General features: G+C 38.8%; 1 protein-coding gene across 1 annotated transcript in view; it reads right to left on the bottom strand.

The window, feature by feature from the left end:
- The window catches only part of LOC124805111 (A disintegrin and metalloproteinase with thrombospondin motifs 7-like), a 267,102-nt gene that overhangs the window by 82,550 nt on the left and 167,464 nt on the right, over positions 1-17,088 (bottom strand). The window contains exons 9-10 of the mRNA XM_047265562.1: positions 9,203-9,336; positions 2,383-2,503 (exon numbers count right to left, since the gene is read on the bottom strand). Coding sequence (XP_047121518.1) covers positions 2,383-2,503; positions 9,203-9,336 — 255 coding nt within the window. The remainder of the gene's footprint in view (positions 1-2,382; positions 2,504-9,202; positions 9,337-17,088) is intronic.

Below are 17,088 nucleotides of genomic sequence, written 5' to 3'. Positions count from 1 at the left end.
AAAAAGGGAGATTTATCTGACGTCCAAAAGGTTATGATCACTTGCTTTTGGGCCAAGGGTGGAAGCATTTCTGAAACATGTCAGTTTGTTAACTGTTCGTGTGCCGCTGTGGTTCAAGTACAAGTACACTGTGCACGGCAAATTGGTGCTATCCAAAACCAGCATTGAAAGGGAAGTGTGATGCATGATGGTCCACAGATGAGAAGGGTTAATTATAGCTGTGGAGATGTATATTGGCAAACTTATGTGCAACGGCTGAGCAGCAGACCACCCAGATGAACCAAGGGGCTATCAAATGTGCCTCCTCAGTGTCCATTCGGTGAACATTGCTGGGTTTGAGCCTCCTCAGCATGGTTCATGAACCCATGATGACTGCTGTTCATCAGCAACAAAGACTTGAATTTGCATGTCAGCACCACAGCTGGATATCCATTGAGTGGTGACAGTGGCCTTTCCGGATGACTCCCATTTTATGCTCCATTGGACATGTGGCTGGCACCCTGCAGGCTGGAGGAGGGAGTGCCATGGTCTGGGAAATGTTTTTGTGGCATTACCTGGGTGATCGCATCATTCTGGAAGTCAGTATGGATCAATACAAGTATACGTATCCATTCTTGGGGATAATGTCCATCCCTAAATGCAGCTTTTGCCTGGCAGGATGGCATCTACCAGCAGGGCAATGCAACAGGTCAGACAGCTCACAGTGTATGTGCATAGTTCAAAGAGCACCGAGATGACTTTATCATAGTGCCCTGGTCACTAAACTCTCTGGATTTAAACCAAATCGAGAATCTGTCGGACCACCTTGATCAGGCTGTTCACATCATGAATCCTCAACCGAGTAACCTAGTGCAGCTGGACACAGCACTGCAGTTGGAATGACTCCACATCCCTGCTGGTACCTTCCAGAACATCATTGACCCTCTTCCTGCACATCTTGCAGCGGTCTGTGCTGGAAAGGTGGATCTTCAGACTTTTGATAAGTGATCACATTAATGTGACTCGAGAGTCTATGTGGCCTTTAGTTTTTTACTGTACTTCTGACAACCCTGCTGTATCATAATTGATCTTATTTCATTTACATTCCAACAACAATAGTCTATCTCACAAAACTTAAATGTTGCATAAGATAAATAAGTAAACAGAAACTGTTTGCATGTGACACTGAGAGTTCTAATTGAAGTAACAAAGCTAGAAGGCATGACGTGTCAACTACAAAGGAATTTTAATCAGACAGTCTGCTAGGAACTATCAAGTTTGTAGAAACACATGATCACTGCCAAACCTCAGCAGAGCTATGATTGCAAAAATCCAGACCAATATCTGAATGCTGCTGAATCTCAGAGTCTGAGATCGACACATGCAGGTCAAGAGCCACCAGAGCACTATTAGTCAGTCTCCTTGGTGTTTTACTGCATAATATCACTGCCAGGAATGTTCCTAGATACATCTAATTTCTATGCTACTCTTCTGATGACAAAAAGCCTGAATTTGTGGATCTTTAAAATTGTGCCCATTCAGACTCACTCAGTTCACTCCACTGATATGAAACAAAAATATCTTTTGCTTGCTTGTGCATATGCACTTTCAGATGCATAGTGTGGTATTATCCAAACTGCATTTGGTGAGGTAACAGGATTTTGGCTACATAATGTATTTTAATCTGCTATAAGTGCTGGAAATTACTTAGTGGCCTATCAGATCTTATTTCTCAGCCAAATCTTACATCTCTTTGAAATAAAACTTATTAAAAGGTTTGGTGCTTATCAGATATAATTACAGTTCTCTACAAATCTGTTAACATCATATTACATTATTTGCCAAGAAATATATTTTTGCAGTTCTATTCAAAATAAATGGCTCTGAGCACTACGGGACTTAACTGCTGAGGTCATCAGTCTCAAAATAAATCTCATTATTATTTTAACAATGGAAAATTCAGAATGGAATAATGACAATACTATGAAAAGGATAGATTTATTTAACTGGATAGATAAAAAAATATACTCATCAAGCAGCGGCAGAACACACACATAAAAGACTGTTGTAATTGGCAAGGATAGATTGCTACTCACCATATAGTGCAGATGTTGAGTCTTGGATGGGCACAACAAAAAGACTGTCAATCAGACAAAACACACACACACACACACACACACACACACACACACACACACACACAAACTACTGTCTCTAGCTGCAGAAGCCAGAGTCTGGCCTTTGCAGCCAGAGATAGTTGTCATGCATGTGTGTAAGTTGTGCCTATCTGAGACTCAACATCTCTGCTTTATGGTGAGTAGCAATCTATCCTTTTCATAACACTGTCATTATTATTCTGTTACATAAACTTGTTGGCACTGTTCTTACCAAGTCATTACTCACCAGTGACATCCGCCCGTCTGTACATGCCATGAAAAGTCTTACATTGACTTCCATCACCAAGGCAAACACCACAGTGATCTTCTTTTGCATTTGAGTCAATGCCCCAGTCACAACCAACATGCTGCAATTGAAAGCAATATGATAAAGTTGCAATAAAGAGTTTGTATAGTTGGTTATGTTGAAAGACAGTTAGAGTAAATGCAGTTAGGAAACATTAAGTCTGGGAAAACTAAGGTTTTTCTGAGGAACTAATTCTTTGTTTACAATCTGGCACTTTTTTAAGTTTTGAAGTTGCAACTAAGACACAAAAAATGGCTGCCATGTTCCAATTGAGCTGTATGGTAACCATTCTGTATAACAGTTTTATCACCAAATCACTTGTGCTTGCATTCTCTGTTGAGGTGACCAAAGTAAAATGGATTTCCTATGTATTTTGTCTATTCAGTTTTGTAATGGCAGCAGTAGTCCCACATCTCTTACTGATCTAACCCTGTGCACTTTAGTTTCCTTGCCAGGAAAGGTGATCTAGCAAAACCAATATTTCCAGCTGTGTCTTTGGAACACAGCATGTGCACAAGTTGGTAGTGTAGTTGATGCATGTTACTTCATAAGAATAGCAAAAGCAACAAGTCAGAACTTTTGACATCAAAATTTCTACAGTTCCAGTACTACAACAGTGTTGATCTTTTATTGAGGAAATTTTTCCTCAGTTTAGTTTTCTCAAATCTACATATAAATGTCAAAATAATTTGTACTGTACAACTACAGTAGTGATTTTTTTTCTTCTGCCATTTGTGAATGGAATAAGGGAATATCATCTCTCCTCAGAATACACTCTGATCTCTGTTGTCTTACTTTCATCATTTCTACATGCGATTCATGAGGACATTGGTGTAAGTTTTGGGCAGTCTCCAATGAATGTTGGTCCTCTATATTGGCACAGCACACAGGTTTACTGAAACTTCACCTTTTCTCCAAAGATCATCATTTAAGTTCCCTGAGTATACTTACCTGAACTATACTTACTTAATATGATACTAGAAGTGCATTTCCGAATTTTTTCACTGTCATACCAACTTGATAAGAACTCAAAATGCTGGAACAGTATTCTAAAACTGGTCACACTTATGTCTTGCCTATGCTCTCTTTTGCAAATGCATCCTACTTTTTTTAGAAGCCTCCCAACAAACTGGTATTCCATGTGCCTTTCCCAGTAATCATATTATTTACTTTGTTTGATTACAATTTTTATTTTTTATTTTATTTATTTATTTATTTATTTATTTTGTAATTTAGCCTAAATATTTACACATTCTGACAGGCTCTATATGTTTGCCATCTTAGCTTTCAATTGGATACTATTGGCTTCACACACATTCTACAAGTAATAATTTATGATGAACCAAGATTTTTTTGCAATGGCCAGTACCTTGATACCTCAGTGTAAAGAAAATCCACCTGCCCTGGCTGCATAAAACTAATTTTTCTTTTCAACATTTCACTATAAATCAAATTCACACTTATGTTGGCTGTAGTCATTAAACAGCACATCTCAACTCGGACAGCTGCCAGAGTGCAATAACAAAGAAAGGACTGGACATAGAAGCAACCCATTGGTTGTGAAAGTGAGTGAGTACTGTGCTGAACTACTGTTTGAATGTTGTGCCAAAGTAGTGGAAACACAAATGGCAGTAGAACTGACAGTGTAAGGTCACCAGTGAGAAATATTTTCAGTTTCACTTCAAAATGGAAGTGGCTAGTAATGAGGTTATGCAGAGTTAACTGGGGAGTTTCATCTAGAAAGAGTACAGTTCATTTTATGTCACATAGCATTGATTGCAGACTTCTGTCTCACCTGGGACTATTTAATGCCATAGATTTGCATTGCAGGAAAAGAGGATAATACAACAGCCACTAATAAATTACATTAGATACCATTACTTGCAGTAAGTTATATATAAAAGACATACCAAATGACTGTGAAATGTTAAGAAGCAAACTACACCCCTTAGTGTTTGACGATAAAATAAAAACACTGTATAAGAGGCATAAGTAATGACTTTGGCAGAATATTAAGGAGGAAAATAATATGAAAGATTTATGTAGCAGACATAGTAGGGGACTGAACAGCTGCTGTTTATTACTGCAGCACTTTGTGCCCACATAAGACAAATGGGAAGAAAATGTTACAGAAATAGGGAGAGAATTCAATCTATGCTGCAATAACATATGAATTAGATAATGGTGAAAGCAGCTGAACCTAGCCAAAATCACACTAAAGAATATTTTGTGACAAAGGAAAACTGGTGTCGGACTTTGAATTGTACGAGGGCAGTTCAATAAGTAATGCAACACATTTTTATTCTGAAACAGAGGTTGTTTTATTCAGCATTGAAATACACCAGGTTATTCCCCAATCTTTTACAGGGTGTTTCAAAAATGACCGGTATATTTGAAACAGCAATAAAAACTAAACGAGCAGCGATAGAAATACACTGTTTGTTGCAATATGCTTGGGACAACAGTACATTTTCAGGCAGACAAACTTTCGAAATTACAGTAGTTACAATTTTCAACAACAGATGGCGCTGCGGTCTGGGAAACTCTATAGTACGATATTTTCCACATATCCACCATGCATAGCAATAATATGGGGTGGTCTCTGAATGAAATTACCCGAAACCTTTGACAACGTGTCTGGCGGAATGGCTTCACATGCAGATGAGATGTACTGCTTCAGCTGTTCAATTGTTTCTGGATTCTGGCGGTACACCTGGTCTTTCAAGTGTCCCCACAGAAAGAAGTCACAGGGGTTCATGTCTGGCGAATAGGGAGGCCAATCCAAGCCGCCTCCTGTATGTTTCGGATAGCCCAAAGCAATCACATGATCATCGAAATATTCATTCAGGAAATTAAAGACGTTGGCCGTGCGATGTGGCCGGGCACCATCTTGCATAAACCACGAGGTGTTCGCAGTGTCGTCTAAGGCAGTTTGTACCGCCACAAATTCACGAAGAATGTCCAGATAGCATGATGCAGTAATCGTTTCGGATCTGAAAAATGGGCCAATGATTCCTTTGGAAGAAATGGCGGCCCAGACCAGTACTTTTTGAGGATGCAGGGACGATGGGACTGCAACATGGGGCTTTTCGGTTCCCCATATGCGCCAGTTCTGTTTATTGATGAAGCCGTACAGGTAAAAATAAGCTTCGTCAGTAAACCAAATGCTGCCCACATGCATATCGCCGTCATCAATCCTGTGCACTATATCGTTAGCGAATGTCTCTCGTGCAGCAATGGTAGCGGCGCTGAGGGGTTGCCCCGTTTGAATTTTGTATGGATAGAGGTGTAAACTCTGGCGCATGAGACGATACGTGGACGTTGGCGTCATTTGGACCGCAGCTGCAACACTGCGAATGGAAACCCGAGGCTGCTGTTGGATCACCTGCTGCACTAGCTGCGCGTTGCCCTCTGTGGTTGCCGTACGCGGTCGCCCTACCTTTCCAGCATGTTCATCTGTCACGTTCCCAGTCCGTTGAAGTTTTTCAAACAGATCCTTTATTGTATCGCTTTTCGGTCCTTTGGTTACACTAAACCTCCGTTGAAAACTTCGTCTTGTTGCAACAACACCGTGTTCTAGGCGGTGGAATTCCAACACCAGAAAAATCCTCTGTTCTAAGGAATGAACCATGTTGTCTACAGCACACTTGCACGTTGTGAACAGCACACACTTACAGCAGAAAGACGACGTACAGAATGGCGCACCCACAGACTGCGTTGTCTTCTATATCTTTCACATGACTTGCAGCGCCATCTGTTGTTGAAAATTGTAACTACTGTAATTTCGAAAGTTTGTCCGCCTGAAAATGTACTGTTGTCCCAAGCATATTGCAACAAATGGTATATTTCTATCGCCGCTCGTTTACTTTTTATTGCCGTTTCAAATATACCGGTCATTTTTGAAACACCCTGTAGCTACACAACACTATTTTTCAACGTAATCTCCATTCAATGCTATGGCTTTACGCCACCTTGAAATGAGGGCCTGTATGCCTGCACGGTACCATTCCACTGGTCGATGTCGGAGCCAACGTCGTACTGCATCAATAACTTCTTCATCATCCGGGTAGTGCCTCCCAAGGATTGCGTCCTTCATTGGGCCAAACATATGGAAATCCGACGGTGCGAGATCGGGGCTGTAGGGTGCATGAGGAAGAACAGTCCGCTGAAGTTTTGTGAGCTCCTCTCAGGTGCGAAGACTTGTGTGAGGTCTTGCGTTGTCATGAAGAAGGAGAAGTTCGTTCAGATTTTTGTGCCTACGAACACGCTGAAGTCGTTTCTTCAATTTCTGAAGAGTAGCACAATACACTTCACAGTTGATCGTTTGACCATGGGGAAGGACATCGAACAGAATAACCCCTTCAGCATCCCAGAAGACTGTAACCATGACTTTACCGGCTGAGGGTATGGCTTTAAACTTTTTCTTGGTAGGGGAGTGGGTGTGGTGCCACTCCATTGATTGCCGTTTTGTTTCAGGTTCGAAGTGATGAAAACATGTTTCATCGCCTGTAACAATCTTTGACAAGAAATTGTCACCCTCAGCCACATGACGAGCAAGCAATTCCGCACAGATGGTTCTCCTTTGCTCTTTATGGTGTTCGGTTAGACAACGAGGGACCCAGCGGGAACAAACCTTAGAATATCCCAACTGCTGAACAATTGTGACAGCACTACCAACAGAGATGTCAAGTTGAGCACTGAGTTGTTTGATGGTGATCAGTCGATCATCTCGAACGAGTGTGTTCGCACGCTCCGCCATTGCAGGAGTCACTGCTGTGCACGGCCGGTCCGCACGTGGGAGATCAGACAGTCTTGCTTGACCTCGCGGTGATGATGACACACGCTTTGCCCAATGACTCACCATGCTTTTGTCCACTGCCAGATCACCGTAGACATTCTGCAAGCGCCTATGAATATCTGAGATGTCCTGGTTTTCCGCCAAAAGAAACTCGATGACTGCCCGTTGTTTGCAATGCACATCCGTTACAGACGCCATTTTAACAGCTCCGTACAGCGCTGCCACCAGTCGGAAGTCAATGAAACTATACGAGACAAAGCGGGAATGTTTGAAAATATTCCACAAGAAATTTCCGGTTTTTTCAACCAAAATTGGCCGAGAAAAAAAAATGTGTTGCATTACTTATTGAACTGCCCTCGTACCTTGATCCTCTTTACCAGCTGCAGCTGCTTTGTCCATTTGGCTACCATAGCATTTGGGCCTAACTCAAACTATAAGTGTCACTGATGCTTTCTCCTGTTACTTTCTAACACTGAGTCAGTTCCATTCAATTCAATGAATCTAATTCAACCGATAAAATCATATTGATTAATAGTCTGCTTGTATAATTTCATTTATCTCGTTTATGTATGTGAAAGTCTAAAAAACATCATTCACATCATTTTATATTTAAATAATATCAACTTATTTCATGTTACTGGATTAGATTATACATTATCAAAATGTTTCTACACTGAAGCGCCAAAGAAACTGCTATAGGCATGCATATTCAAATATAGAGATACGTAAACAGGCAGAATACGTTGCTGTGTTCAGCAATGCCTATATAAGACAACAAGTGTCTGGCACAGTTGTTAGAATGCTTACTACTGCTACAATGGTAGGTTATCAAGATGTAAGTGAGTTTGAATGTAGTGTTATAGTCAGCGCACGAACGATGGGACACAGCATCTCTGAGGTAGAGATGAAGTGGGGATTTTCCCGTGCAACCATTTCATGGGTGTACCATGAAAAGGAATCCAGTAAAACATCAAATCTCTGACATCGCCACAGATGGAAAAAGATCCTGCAAGAACAGGACCAATGACAACTGAAGAGAATTGTTCAAAGTGACAGAAGTGCAACCCTTCCGCAAATTGCTGCAGATTTCAATGCTGGGCCATCAACAAGTGTCAGTGTGCGAAACATTCAACATAACATCATCTATAAGGGCTTTTGGAGCAAAGATCCACTCGTGTACCCTTGAAGGCTGGACAACATAAAGCTTTACACCTCGCCTGGGCCTGACAACACTGACATTGGACTGTTGATGATGGCAAACATGTTGTCTGTTTGGACGAGTTTTGTTTCATATTGTATCAAGCGAATGGATGTGTATGGGCATGGAGACAACCTCATGAATCCGTGGACCCTGCATATCAGCAAGGGACTGTTCAAGCTGGTGGAGGCTCCATAACGGTGCGGGATGTGTGCAGCTGGAGTGATATGGGATGTCTAGATACGTCTTGAGAATACGTAAGAATCCTGTCTGACCACCTGCATCCATTCATGTCCATTGTGCATTCCAATGGATTTGGGCAATTCCAGCAGGACAATGTGACACAGCACACATCCATAATTAATACAGTGGCTCCAGGGAAAACTCTTCCGAGTTTAAACACTTTTGAAGACCACCAAACTCCCCAGACATGAACATTATTGAGCATATCTGGGATGCCTTGCAATGTGCTGTTCAGAAGAGATCGCCACCCCTCATACTCTTATGGATTTATGGACAGCCCTGACGGATTAATGATGTCAGTTCCCTAGAGAACTACTTCAGACATTAGTCGAGTCCATGCCACATTGTGTTGTGGTACTTCTGCATACTTCTGCGTGCTTGCGGCAGCCCTACTCTATATCAGGCAGGTGTACCAGTTTCTTTGGCTCTTTAGTGTTGTAATTTATACAAAATGAGTGCACAGACTGATTAAAATTAAAGCCTTAAAATAAGAAGGTTCAACTAAGGTACGTAAAACTTACCCGACAGGTTCCACTAATGCACACATCCCTTGATTCAGTGTCACAGTGTGTTCCATCTAGTACCCGTTCCCTCCAGAAAACAACATTTCTAGTGTCCCCTTCATCTGGTTTGCAGTACAGCACACAAGGTTCAGCTGGAGCAGATAATGTATTTATTTATCGATCTATTCTTACTCAGTAGATACTGTATGGGGTATCTTGTAAGACAAAAAGAAAACTGTATCTGTCAATCCGAAACATTTCCAATGTTGATGCTATAGCACATTATAAGAAATACTGCAAAATATTAAAGACTGTAATATGTATGTCAAAGCAAATATATTACAAGGAAAAGATAGTCATATCAGATAACAAAATAAAGACAATATGGGATATAGTGAAGGAGGAGACCGGTAGAACCAGACATGAAGAGGAACAAATAGCATTAAGAGTAAATGATACATTGGTGACAGATGTGTATAGTGTTGCAGAACTTTTTAACAAACATTTTATAACTGTTACTGAAAAGATGGGGTTGTCAGGTTTGGTAGATGCTGCTATGGAATACCTCAGACCAGAAATTTCAAGCAACTTCCATAATATGAATTTGACCCTCACTACCCCAACAGAAATAAAGTCCATCATAAAATCTTTAAAATCAAAAACATCTAGTGGGTATGATGAAATATCAACAAAATTAATTAAAGAATGTGATTCTGAGCTAAGTAACATATTAAGCTATCTGTGTAACCAGTCGTTTATCAGTGGAATATTTCCTGAATGGCTGAAATATGCTGAAGTTAAGCCACTGTTTAAGAAGGGAGATAAAGAAATAGCATCAAATTTCCATCCAATTTCACTGTTGCCAGCATTCTCAAAAATTTTCGGAAAAGTAATGTACAGTCGGCTTTATAACCATCTTATCTCAAATAACATACTGTCAAAGTCATAGTTTGGATTTCTAAAAGGTTCTGATATTGAGAAGGCTGTCTACACTTACAGTGAAAATGTGCTTAATTCATTAGACAAAAAATTGCAGGCAACTGGTATAATTTGTGATCTGTCAAAGGTATTTGACTGTGTAAATCACAATATCCTTTTAAGTAAATTAGAATATTATAGTGTAACAGGAAATGCTGCAAAATGGTTCAAATCTTATATCTCTGGCAGGAAACAAAGGGTGTTATTAGAAAAGAGACATGTATCAAGCTATCAGGCATCATCCAACTGGGAACTAATTACATGTGGGGTCCCACAAGGTTCCATTTTGGGGCCTTACTTTTTCTTGTTTATATCAATGACCTTTCATCAGTAACATTACCAGATGCCAAGTTCGTTTTGTTTGCCGATGATACAAACATCGCAATAAATAGCAAATCAAGTGTAGTCTTAGAAAGATCAGCCAATAAAATATTTGTGGACATTAATCACTGGTTCCTAGCCAATTCTTTGTCATTAAACTTTGAAAAAACATACTACATGCAGTTCAGAACTTGTAAGGGGGTGTCCCACGAGTATATGTCTAACATATGATGACAAGAAGATAGAAGAAGTGGACAGTGTTAAATTCTTGGGATTACAGCTTGATAATAAATTGAACTGGGAGGAGCACACCACAGAACTGCTGAAGCGTTTTAACAAATCTCTGTTTGCAATGCGAATTTTGTCAGACATAGGGGATATACAAATGAAAAAGCTGGCATACTATGCTTACTTTCATTCCATAATGTCATATGGGATTATTTTTTGGTGTAATTCATCAAGCCAAGCTAAAGTTTTCCGGGTACAAAAACGTGCAGTAAGAGTTATATGTGGTGTGAACTCAAGAACATCCTGCAGAAGCCTGTTTAGGGAACTAGGGATATTAACTACTGCTTCCCAATATATTTATTCCTTAATGAAATTTGTCATTAAAAATATATCACTTTTTTAAACCAACAGCTCAATTCATGGAATCAATACTAGAAATAAGTATAATCTTCACAAGGATTTAAAGTCACTTAGTCTTGTACAAAAAGGTGTGCATTATTCAGGAACACACATTTTCAATAACTTGCCAACAGCCATAAAAAGCTTAACAACCAATGAAATTCAGTTTAAGAGAAGCCTAAAGGATTTATTGGCGGCCAACTCCTTCTACTCCATTGATGAATTTCTCAGTAAAAACCAACTGATTTGTATATAAGTACAATATAACTTCTGCACAATTTCAGTGCAGTAATGTGTTCATTGAAAATTTGTGTGTGTGTGTGTGTGTGTGTGTGTGTGTGTGTGTGTGTGTGTGTGTGTAAGTACAATCTAACTTCTGCACCATTTCAGTGCAGTGATGTGTTCATTGTAAATAAGTATTATAGTAGTTGTATTACATGTTTATTACCTTATAAATAAATAAAAAACTTTTTTATTTTAAATTCAGTGCATTAGAATTTGTAAAATGACTCATATAGTGTTCATTAAAAAATGACGATCATTCCACTTGGGACCTGTGGACTGGTACATTAGCTTATTTGTTTTAGTTCTAAATATTTGTCATGTATTGTTGTTTTTCTGACATGTTCCACATCCTGGAGGGCATCCTCACTACAGATCAATTGGAATGAAAGTAAATCTAATCTAATCTAATCTGGATGTTGTCCAAATGTATGCTGTATCCATAAAAGAATGTCCTGGTTATAAATTTTAGTAGTATCAATTGTACACATTTTATTGTGTTTTTTATGGTCACAATTTAAAGAGTAACTCAAATAGTATCAGATAAGTGCACATGCAAATACTGTTTTGCTGTTTTTACACTTGCAGCACCACATTTCCAAATGGCGATTCCTGAGTGTAAAGTATTTTGTGTTCTGCAGTTTGCTAAGAGTGAATCTGTAACTTCAGAGCAACTTTTGTTTCATTTAAGGTTTAATTGTGATCCCCCATAAATAGAAACATCCATGATGGTATAGTCAATTTGGTATCATTGGATGTATGCTTGAAATGGCTGAGGCATGAAGTGTCTGAAGAGGATGTTGTCAGAGCATCTTACCTTCAAAGTTCTAAGAAGTTAGTTCAAAAAACAAGTCTTGAGCTTCAGTTGCCAAAGATGACAATATGGAAGGTTTTAACAAAATGTTTACACGTGCATCCATACCAGTTACAGTTGGTATATATTTAAAATACAGATGAGTATGGTGTATCTTACAGTGCAAGTCAAGCCAAGTGTTGGAGCATGAAGATGACCTTCTTGATCATGTGGTGTTCATTGATGAGGCAACTCACAAAGTTAAATGATTTCTGCACTTTGTCCTGATGTCAAGTGTATAGCAAGACTATCTCTTTCCCCAGTTAGAGGTGTGAACCTGAAAAGTTTGTTTGGCAACAAGATGCAGCTCATCTGCTTCATATGAGAGTGGTTGAATGTCAAAGTCCCTGACTGATTGATTGGTTGTAATGGTCAATACAACAGCTCTTTTCTGCTGGTCTCCACATTCATCTAACCTCACACAATGCATTTTTATCCCATTGAGGCTTTATAAAAGATCATGCCTACATTCTGGTGCTAGCTAACAATCTGCCAGTATTGAGATACAGAACTGGAGAGGCTATTGCTTCCATTACTCCAAACTTGTTAGCAAAAGTGTGGAAAGAACTGGACTTAAGGTTGGATGTTTGCCATATAACTAAAGGTGCAAATTTTGAACATTTTTTAGAAAAACTAGGTTATAGGGTGTAGAAAAATATCCGCTATCCACTATTGTGACTGGTAGCGGATATTTTTCTACACCCTATAAAGGAACAGTCGCGGAGTTCAACAGCATCCACTATGGATAAAATTCATTTAAAACAATGTTAGTTTACCTTCAATTTGATGTATGATTTATTGAAACTAGTCTAATTTAGATTGTTATTTTATACAATCAAAACTGGGACATTCTGTTATGGATAAGCTGTACGTGTGAATGTTATGTGAAAACACTGCAAAAAGTGTAACATACAAATAAATACATAAAATAAAGCTGAGCTATGTTGATTCTATGGTGAACTTAGGTTGGTAAACAATGATGTGCACAAAGGTTAGGTAGTTGTGTTGCCTCCAAAACACATTAAAGGGTGGAGAAATTCCTTTCGCGTTTTTCCCACATAACCGGTCATTTTTTAGCAGTTTCCCACAAGTTTTAACGTTATTATTTCTTCGGCAGACAATTGTTAGCCTCATTTTCATAATCTGCAATCACATTACCAGTCCTTTTAATACATTTACACACAGTTTTTTCGAAATTTTCCCGAATTTTTCCACCCTTTAACATGTTTTGGAGGCAACACAACTACCTAACCTTTGTGCACATCATTGTTTACCAATCTTAGTTCACCACAGAATACATAAAATAATACACACATAAGAATATAATGTGATACAACACACAGTAATACAAATTTACACGCATATATGCTTCTTTTATGAAAAAAAAGGAAATCCTTTCATACACAACAATGATTCAGCAGAGATTTTACATCAGACAACAGCTGTCTTTTAAATACGTCAGTGTAAAAAATGTTATGGGGCAAAATACAATCTTTAACAATAGAATGGCAGAACAGGTCAAAATGACCCCTGTTATTTTTTTACTTCATTCATGAAATCATACGACTTTTCCTAATGTTTTTCCATCTTCATGAAAACGTATTATCATTTAGAAAATATTTATATTTTCTAGGGTCATTTCATTTGATGTACCTAAAATGGTGGAAAGGGGAAATTTTACATTGTTGTAATATCTTTTCTGAATACATATAAATAATACAATAATGAAGCAGTAACAACCAGGAATTGTGCAGAGTTGTTTCTGCTTATTGTTGAATCTTGGCATGTGCTCTTTCAATCTGCGAAAGTTGTATCGTGTCATTCAGGTAATATTCTTGGCCCATGAAAGAACGAAAAGTTATGTCTCTTAGAAAACTCCAATGTTAAATTGGAAATTGACTTCACTGATGAAGATGACAATTCTGTGCTAGAGACAAGTGAAGATGAAGATGAAGACAAAGACATTGTGAAAGAGGAGGTATTAGGGAAGGAGATTTCAAATGCTGATCTGCATCCATTCTCACATCAACCATTGTAGCAGGCCCAATTGAATGCCTCTACAAAGATGATCGCCACGGATGGGAATGAGTGGGATATTGCGAATTTTTCATCTTCTGGAGAAAGGTCAGCTACAAATGTTCTAAGGGAGTGAGGAGATCCAACTTCTTACACTTACCAATGCAAAGATGGTCACCACAGATGGGAATGAGTGGGATATTGTGAATTTTTCATCTTCTGGAGAAAGGTCAGCTACAAATGTTCTAAGGGAGTGAGGAGCTCCAACTTCTTACACTTACCAATGAGTAGACGGTACTATCATCAGTGCTTTCTGTCTTATTTCTGATGAAATGATGCTAAAGAAACACACAGAATCAAATGCCTGAAAATACTAAAAAAACAATTATTGGGTCATGTTACCTGAGGATCTGGAAAAATGGAAAGTTCAGGGTGTCATTTGTACAAAGTGCAGATGACCTTTGGTTGCATCCTTGAGGGCCTATTTTCATTAAATACCTTATGCCAAGGGACAGATTCAAAGAGGTTCTCAGATTTCTTCATCTTGATGAAAGATCAACCTGAGATGAATGTATGCCAGCCAACAAATTCGCTCTTGTATCCGAAATTTGGGGAAATTCAATGGAAAACAGTATCCATTCTTGTCACCCTGGAGAAGATATAACCACAGACAACAACTGTTATCATACAAAACAATATACTGCTTCATTCAATTCAGGCTCAACAAACCCAACAAATATGTTCTCAATTTCTGGACTGCTGCTGATGTAGCGACATAGTATATCTGTAATGCTTTCCCATACCTCGGAAAAGAGGATACGCATACAGAGAAATGACCACTCTGAGAGTATGTTGTTCTGTGTCTCACGGAGCCATTTCTAAATCAAGAAAGAAACATGATGACAGACAACTTCTTCCCATCCCCTCAACTTGCTAAGAAGCTCAAAGAAAAGAAAACTTCATTACAAACCAAATCTGAAATATACTCCACTACCATCCTGCAACAGACTGGCAAAAATACTGCACGATGACTGTATACCAAGGAAAAAAGAATAAAAATGAAATTTTTCTCAGTACACTGCATACTGACATAGCAATAAGCAAAGAAGGAATAAAGAAACCAGGAATAACATACTACAATGCAACAAGACATGGGGTAGACATGTTTGATCAAATGACCATCTATATTACAAAGGTTGCATGTAGGAGATGGCAGATGCATGTCTTCTATGTCATCTTGGACAAGGCAGCAATAAATGCTTAGGCCATTTACAAAATAGTAATGAACAACAAAATGGAAAGGAAGAAGTTGACACTTCTGCTGGTGAATGAATTCACGGGATTGAAAGAGCAAGAAGAAGAATGGACAAAAGAACATGATACAGGACCAAAATCATCTAGAAAAAGGAAGAAGTGCCTAATCAACGTTTGCATAGGCAACAAGACAAGCAACAACTATGCAGAGTGCTGCAAAGCTGTCTGCAGAAAAATTGCCTACAGATCAGAAATCACCTGTGCAAAGCATGTCTAGCAGATTCCAATGACTTATGTAGAAATCACAACAAATCCATGTACAGGATACACGTGAGTATGATATGGAGCACAAATACTAAATGTATCTGGAAGGTTCTAAAAATAGTTAGTTTATGAAATTAAACTGTTTGGGAAATTTGTTAGGAGGAACAATAATGAACTGGTAAGACATTTCTTTGTTGAAATAAGTAAATAATGTAATAATTACATGTTAAAGAATTGTTGTTAGTACTCACAAAAAATAGGGATTATAGTAGAATAATATAAAATACTTGTTTGGGTCAAGTGACTCTTTGTGCTGTTAAAGGAACGTCAGTAACTCTGCTGTTCTAGTGTTAAATTTATTTTTGTCATGCAATTTTCTGACGCCAATTGACAGCCTGTTGTAAAGTTGAACAACACTGACATGGCTCACATTCCTTTGTGTGTTAGTTCTTTTTGTTTGCTGTGTATGTATGAGGGTTATTCGGAAAGAAAGGAACGATCGGTCGTGAAATGGAAACCACAGTGAAAATCTGATGAAGTTTTGTACAGGTGTGTTGGGCAGCGTCTATAGTATACCTGTTGATCACGTTTTGTCATTCTTTTTTAGTTCTGAGCACACAGGGAGCACATAAAGATACCTAGTACAATAGTGTCTCTCACCAAGTTCGAGGGCCTGGTGAGAAATTTCACCTGACGTTATGCAGCCAACATTACATAACTGTCGTGCATTTTCTTCTTCAAGACAATTCTCAGCTGCATTCTGCAGGGTCAATGAAGATGCTCCTGCATTGTTTTCACCTGGAAATGTTTGATTACCCATTATACAACCCATAATTGTCTCCCTCTGAGTTTCATCTCTGCTCACATGAACTGCTGGCTATGAAGACAACATTTTGGCACAGACAATGAGCTGTAGGCCAGAATAGAGAATTGGTGGAAAGCACTGGCAGCTGCCTTCTATAACAAGGGTATTGGAAAGTTGGTACAACGCTATGACAAACATCTAAATTGGATCGGCGACTACAGAGATAAGTAGCTGGAAGTTGAAGCTAACTGTTGCAAATGAAATGTTTTGATTTTCACTGTGGTTTCCATTTCATGACCTATCATTCCTTACTTTCTGAATAGCCCTTGTAGGTCTATTTTATTCTTGATATTGTAACAATGAAGATCAGAATTTGTCTAAAACTCTTCAAGGTGGGCCCTGATATATATAAGGCACATCTGTATGTATAAGGTGCAAATACTGTTAGTATTTTAAGCTTTCCAAATATGGATTTCGGCGTGTGTATGGAGGACTGTGGATATT

This window comes from Schistocerca piceifrons, chromosome 7, assembly GCF_021461385.2.
Source record: "Schistocerca piceifrons isolate TAMUIC-IGC-003096 chromosome 7, iqSchPice1.1, whole genome shotgun sequence".
Lineage (NCBI taxonomy): Eukaryota > Metazoa > Arthropoda > Insecta > Orthoptera > Acrididae > Schistocerca > Schistocerca piceifrons.
The sequence above is the reverse complement of the archived record's forward strand: the minus strand, read 5'-3'. Positions and strand labels throughout refer to the sequence as shown.